This window comes from Pinus tabuliformis, chromosome 5_1 (genome assembly GCF_031772625.1).
Source record: "Pinus tabuliformis cultivar Carrire ecotype Pingquan chromosome 5_1, CPIR1, whole genome shotgun sequence".
NCBI lineage: Eukaryota > Viridiplantae > Streptophyta > Pinopsida > Pinales > Pinaceae > Pinus > Pinus tabuliformis.
This window is the reverse complement of record NC_142305.1, coordinates 777271733-777278952: the sequence shown is the minus strand read 5'-3', so window position 1 is coordinate 777278952 and position 7220 is coordinate 777271733. Positions and strand designations below refer to the sequence as shown.

Genomic DNA, 7220 nt, shown 5'->3' with positions numbered 1-7220 from the left:
CCTATATTGCATTTGAAATAAGAACCGCCTGTTTGTAGGTTGGAAATAGGAACCGCCTGTTTGTGGCATATATTGCATTTGAATTGTTTATGTCTGAAATATCTATGCGCTGCCAAAAAGTCATGACTCGTGCTTTTGACTTCAACGGTCGCCTACCAGAATGTGATTACGCAAACTGACTCTTATGAATTTGTTTAGATAATGTTGTTTAAAGTTGGTTAATAGGAGAATTTATTCTCAAGTAATCAATTAGACCTGGGCTATTATAACAGCATTCCTCTCCTTTTTCTCTAGGTTATGGAGGAGCAGATTATCGGCCCTATTGCTGGTTTTCGGTCTGTTGAGTTGTCATATATAAGATGACGGAAGGATCCCATGTCAGGTTCTGTCGCAGGCTAATCTGTACTGTCTGGTTCATGTTTACTCTGATCCACTGTTTGGTAAATGCCCAGAGATTTGATGGATTCCTCACCATCAACGCAACTTGGTCTGTTTCCGACGTGAGTACCACGGTAGCTTCCACGGTTCTCAGTAACGAACACGACGCCACTGCAATTATGCTCACGTATGTTGTTCATCAGAACTTCTCTTCCCAAATGACGTCCTGGTCCTTTTTGAGTTTCGTGCGAACAGGAAATGATGAATATGTTCTGTCCATCGTGCTGTCCGGATCGCCTTGGCAGCGAAATGGTGGGGTTGTGTGGGCTGCCAATGGAGATAACCCCGTGTCACAGAACGGGATCCTGGAGCTGCAGTCTGATGGGAATCTGGTGCTTTCCGACTCCATTATTGGCGGGTTATTGTCTTCTGGTAGGAGAATCATATGGTCGACGAAGACAGGCGGGAAGAAGGTCACGGGAATGAGACTGTCTGGTGGAGGTGTGCTTCGAATTCTTGGCAAGGCAAATGCAACTCTCTGGCAAAGCAGCGATAATCCCACAGATACGCTTTTGCTGGGCCAATACCTCCGTGTAGGGCAAGCGCTCGTTAGCCGAAGGTCCCTTTATAATCTGTCACACGGCACATATAGCCTGCAAGTGAGGCCCAGGGGTCTGGGACTCTATGTCAACGGACCTGATACTGCCTCCTCCGAGCTCTACTGGATGTGGAATGTCTACAATGAGAGCGCCCTTACTCTGGACCAAAATTGCTCAGGTATTTCCTTCAACGTGACTGTTTCATGGCCGGCTTCAAGTCTTGGTTTGAAGTTTCTACTCTCTACGACTAGCAGTGCATTGAATATGTGTAATATTTCATCTTTTACGCCGGATTATTATCTCTCTCGCGGTGCCCGGGCGAATTTATTGTCAGACGCCGTCTACATAAGACTGGACTATGATGGAAATCTGAGAGGATATGCAGCTGGACTTGAACGGCCCTTCCAACTGTTGTCCGAAGCTATGAGCAAATGCCAATTGCCCAACTCTTGTGGAAATTATGGGATTTGCTCTCAAGAGAATCAACAATGTAAATGTCCCAACAACGGTACACATCACATAGGAAGTGAATACAGATTCAATGGATCAAGCTGTGAATTATCTGAGAAACCCAGCTGCGCCAACGTTGATGGAAGCTGGCAGATGTTTTCTCTTTCGGGAATAGAATACTATCGTAACCGGTATACCGTTCCTCTTAATATGTCTACGATGGAAAAATGTTCAGACTACTGCTTAAAAAATTGTTCGTGCAGAGCTTCCTTTTATGTGGACGAATCCAAATCTTGCTTTGTCGTTGCGTCTCAGCTCGGGACACTTGCAGAGACCTGGAACTGGAAGAATTTTGCTTTCATCAAAGTGCAAAGCATGGATTTAATCAGGAATCCAAAGGCCTCGAGGCATGGCAAGAAATCGTACAAAACCGTTATCGGGGTCACCATCGGAGTCGGTTTGCTAGCAGCTGCAATGGTTTTGATTTTCTTTCATCCTTTCAGGGCTTGCAGAAGGTCACGACCAGAATCAGGCAATTCCGGGAGAGACCATTCAAGTGAAACTGCGTACAATGTGATGGCGAGGAAATTCTCGTTCAAGGAAATTCGGAAGCTGACCAACAATTTTGGGAAGGTGCTGGGATCCGGCGGGTTCGGGACAGTGTACGAAGGCGTGCTTGAAAATGGGACGATGGTAGCTGTGAAGAGACTGGAGATCGCAAGGCAAGGCGCGAAGGAATTTTACTCAGAGGTTGCGATATTGGGCATAATCCATCACTGGAATCTGGTGCAACTGTTGGGTTTCTGCTCGCAGGGATCTCACAAGATCCTCATCTACGAACACATGCGCAATAGCTCCTTGGACCGATGGCTTTTCGACGCGAGTAAGATAAGTTTCCTGACTTGGTCCATTAGATTCAATATCGTATTGGGCACCGCCCGTGGCCTGGCTTACTTACATCAGGAATGCCGGTATAAGATCATTCATTTGGATGTAAAACCTCAAAACATTCTCCTCGACGAGAATTTTGTGGCCAAGGTTTCTGACTTCGGGTTGGCTACGCTCATGAGCCGAAACGATAGCGGCGTGGTGACCACCATGAGAGGCACTCCCGGTTACCTTGCCCCGGAGTGGCTTCTGGAATGCGCCATCACTGAGAAGAGCGATGTGTACAGCTTTGGAATCGTGGTTCTCGAGATTATTGGAGGGCGAAAGAACTACAGTAAACGGGCTGAGTCCGATAAGTGTTACTTGCCTGCTTGGGCGCTCTCAATGGCTGTCGTCGGCAGAGAGACGGAGGTGATTGACTCGAGGCTTGCGGGTGATTGCGGTTTTGACAGAAACCAAGCGATCAGAGTATTGAAAATCGGTTTTCAGTGCATACAGGAGGATGCCAATAGTAGACCTTCGATGGGGGAGGTCGTCCAGATGCTGGAAGGACTAAAGGAGGTTCCGGATCTGCCTCTTCACGAGAATTTTCAGTTTGCCATAGCAAAGCGACTGAACCCTAATTCGAGATTTCTGTCCCCTCCCAGCAGTTCGGCTAATGTCTGTTCATCCACGCAATTTTTGTCGGCGAGATAGCGAAAAACATAATATTGGGTTGGGGTGAGTAACCCTGACAAACACATGTAATGCATTTCCTTTTATTTATTATTTTTTCTTCGATTTATAAATGATATTAATATGACTCACCATGACCAACGATTAAATCATGTGCTTGTCAGGGACAAGGTACCATTTAATCAGGGGAAGAAATCACAAATAATTCGGCGCCGAAGGAATCTGTGGGCTTGCTTTCTAGGTAGTGTTTTTCCGTGCGGCCACAACATTAGAGTCATGGGGCAGCTGTTAGAAATTGTAATTAGTCTGCTTAAGGGATTTAGTTAATTGATACAATTCTAGTGATTTCCAGTTAAATTATATTTTGGGAAAATTCTAATATCAAGTGAGTTAAGTTATATTTTAGGAAAGGTCTATTGTTGAGTGAGTTAAGATATATTTTGGGAAAAGTCTAATTTAAAGTGGGTATTTTGATTTATTTTGGGTGAGTAAATTTCTGGATTCATTGTAATAATCAAATTTGTGTGATCAATAAAAAAGAATAATAGCTTCTATAATTTGAGCTGAGATTTTTACCATTTCGTCTGGTTTAGCGGCAAAGTAACTAATACCAAGGCAGAATTTCTTGCATTAAGGAGTGCCTTTTATTGTTCCAAATGGTTTGGAATTGAGGATATGGGCAACTCAGAGATATAAATTGGAGACTGTTGAATTTTCTAATTGGAAGAACAGGATCAGGGTGTTGATGAATGAATTCAGAATTTTTTTTATTTCCCATATCTTCAGAGAGAAAAATAGAGGATCAAGGTGTTGATCAATGAATTTAGAAAGTTTTTTATTCCCAAATCTCCAGATAGCAAAATAGAGGGACAGATATTTGAGGGACAGATATTTTCTATAAAGAAGGATTCAATGCAGATCCAGAGATGATTAGTTTCCAGGCTTTTGAAAATAGCTGCCTTCAGCGGTCTGTATATATCATGATATGATGGGTCGTCTTAGATACGGGGCCTCATGTGATATACAGTGCTATCACTAGTATTTGATCAGACAGACATTTTGTAATTTGCTTCTTTCTTGACAACTACATAGAGGAAGTCATCTTTATGTGCAAATGGCAATTTAGAAGTTGTCTGAACAGGGACAGTCAGAAGGCAATTTAGAAGTTAACTGTTTTGAAACAGCAGGATGGAAGTGGAGAAAATCATATGTATATGTATTCTTTTATAATGAAAGATAGCCCTTTTTCTTCACGCATATTTTGCACGCATTTCATAATGAGTACATGCAAAGGTATATTTTGCAGGAGCGGTTTTCACTGCTGCTCTTCGTTTATCGTTATTTGCATTTCACACTCCGATCGATCACTCTTTATCACAGGGGTGTGAAGGTTCTTTATACTGCAGTGATTAAGATGATATCGTTTTCACTGCGCTGCATTAATTTTGGGTTTTTCTTTCCACCTTTCTATCTCGTTGTAGACTCTAAAGGCCTCACAACGCAATGCCCGTGCCACTTGAGAAATCTGATGTTGGAAATTGAATGTGACATATCATTCTAAAACTTAGTTTATGTAATACACCATATTAACATTAATTAGATATGTCTAGTTAATTATTAAGTTAAATTTTACGTGGTTATAAGAATATTTTTATACGGTAATTAATAAGTTTTTGTTAACCATTTATTTGCATGATGGTAGTGACTTTATTGTTTTGTTCAGAATTTTATTGTAATATAATTTATTCAATGTTCTCATAACTCCATTATATAAGATTTATTTTGATATCTCAATCTTTTAAAAATAATTTATTTTTTTAAATTAAATTTTTTTAAAATAATTATAATATCTTATTATTATATATTTTAATATTATTAATTATTAATTATTTTCTTTCGAAATTATTTTCATTAAAATCTTTAATTTATAATTAAAAATATCGCTGCATAAGCGTTACCTACCTTACTGCATAAGCGTCACCTACCTTGTATGTAATGGCGGAGAATATTAAGTTGGGTTTAATCATGAGAATGGAGATTAGATTCAATTGTTTCTATACGCCACACAAATTTATTTGATGCTAAATATTAATGTAATCTTTTGAATGTATAAATTATGGAATGTAGAGCTTGAAGTTAAAGATAAAATTGTTTTTATTTATTTATGTTATTTTAAATTGATATTATATATATAATTAGTTATTTTCATTAAAATCTTTAATTTATAATTAAAAATATCAGTTACTTACCTACCTTACTGCACAAGCGTCACTTACCTTGTATGTAATGGCGGAGAATATTAAGTTAGGTCTAATCATGAGAATGAAGATTAGATTCAATTGTTTCTATACGCCACACAAATTTATTTGATACTAAAAATTAATGTAATCTTTTGAATGTATAAATTATGGAATGTAGAGATTGAAGTTAATGATAAAATTGTTTTTATTTATTTATGTTATTTTAAATTGATATTATATATATAATTAGTTGTTTGAATTTGACTTTAGGTTTGACTTGTAATTTGAGAAATCTAGATCTAAAGGCATCTAATGTTGGTCTAAAGAGACATTAATGTTTGTCTAAAGAGATATTAAACAAACACACAACAAGAAATAGATAGAGGAAAAATTGAATGGACACTGAATCATATACATAGCAAAAACACACAAAAGTTACGTGGTAAAACCTTGATAGTGTATCAAGGAAATCTCCATGGGGCAAGGGATTGGAAACTTATTAATCAAGATGATTCTTCATGGTTACAAGCTTCACGGGTGATCCCAATTAATATGGGTTCACTTTGTTACATAACTCCTTCTCATTATACAACTGACTGAAAGGTAACAAACCAAATTTACCCATAATTATATTATTTACATTACTTTGTTGTCACATTTCAATAATATCCACCTTGACAACAATTTGCGTAATCCCTTGCCCATGCCCATTCATCATCTCCTCTGCATGTTAGGAAAAGCCAAACACCATCGAATCTTCTCTACTGCAACTGACTCCGTGAATATCTCTGCACGGTTCTCTTGTGTATGGACCTTTTTGAGAGCAACTTTACCTCCTGCATCCTTCCAATCTCATCAAGTAGACCTTTCAACCAGATTGCTTCTTTACTGGTATATGAAACAGCTATATACTCTACTTTAGTAGTGGACAAAGCAACTGTTTCTTAAAACTTTGACATCCAGCTAATTGCTCCACCTGCAAGAGTAAAGACATAACCTATAACAGATCTCCTTTTTTCCAAATCACCTGCATAATCAACATCCACATATCCGTAGAATGATCCTTCACTACCATTAAAGATGATGCAATGGTCACTTGTGCCTCTCAAATACCGAAACACCCATTTCATTGTTCACTAGTGTTCTTCTCCTAGATTTGCCATGAACCTACTGACGACTTCAACTGCATGTGAAATGTCAGGCCTTGTAGATACCATCACATACATTAAGTTTCCTATTGCCTTTGCATATGGTACACGAGACATATACTTCTTTTCTTCATCGCTTCTATGACTCAAAACCGAAGAAAGCTTAAAATGGGAAGCTAATGGAACATTAACGGGTTTCACATTGTTCATACTAAACTTTTCAAGTAGTCTTTCCACACACTTCTGATGTGATAACTAGAGCTTTCCATTTTTCATGTCTCTATGTATCTCCATCCCCAAGATATGTTTTTCCGCTCCAAGATCCTTCATATCAAACTTTCTGGAGAGTTGAGACTTTAACATGTTGATCTCTTCCATGCTTTTACTTGCAATAAGCATATCGTCAACATATAAGATCAGGATAATGAATATTCCATTGAAACTCTTAAAGTATACACAATGATCATAATCACTTCTAGTAAAGTTCTACCTCACCATGAAGGAGTCAAACTTCTTGTACCACTGCTTGGGAGATTTCCTCAGGCCATACAATGATTTCTTGAGCTTGAAAACTAATCTTCTTCTACGACCTTGTACAAAACCTTATGGTTGTTCCATATAAATATCTTCAGTCAAATCACCATGTAGAAAGGTTGTTTTAACATCTAACTATTCTAACTCAAGATCAAGTAATGCAGTTAGTGCTAACACGGTACGACTAGTAAAAAGTTTCATGAAAGTCGATACCTTCAACTTGAGAATAGCCTTTTGCTACAAGCCTCGCCTTATAACTCTCGATACTGCCATCAACATTTCACTTCAATTTGAAGATCCATTCGATA

The 7220-nt window shown here is 38.6% G+C and overlaps 1 protein-coding gene across 2 annotated transcripts; it reads left to right on the top strand.

The window, feature by feature from the left end:
- The first annotated feature begins 249 nt into the window (after positions 1-249).
- LOC149167252 (G-type lectin S-receptor-like serine/threonine-protein kinase SD2-5) lies at positions 250-4229 on the top strand. 2 transcript variants are annotated; one of them, XM_089432908.1, is made up of 2 exons: positions 250-3058; positions 3155-4229. In XM_089432908.1, exon 1 carries the CDS (start codon positions 360-362, stop codon positions 3009-3011), a length of 2652 nt encoding a protein of 883 aa, XP_089289034.1. In that variant the 5' UTR covers positions 250-359; the 3' UTR covers positions 3012-3058; positions 3155-4229. The 2 variants fall into 2 exon arrangements, with proteins under 2 accessions (XP_089289034.1, XP_089289033.1); XM_089432907.1 differs by having other exon boundaries at positions 251-3035; positions 3155-4228.
- Positions 4230-7220: the final 2991 nt, after the last annotated feature.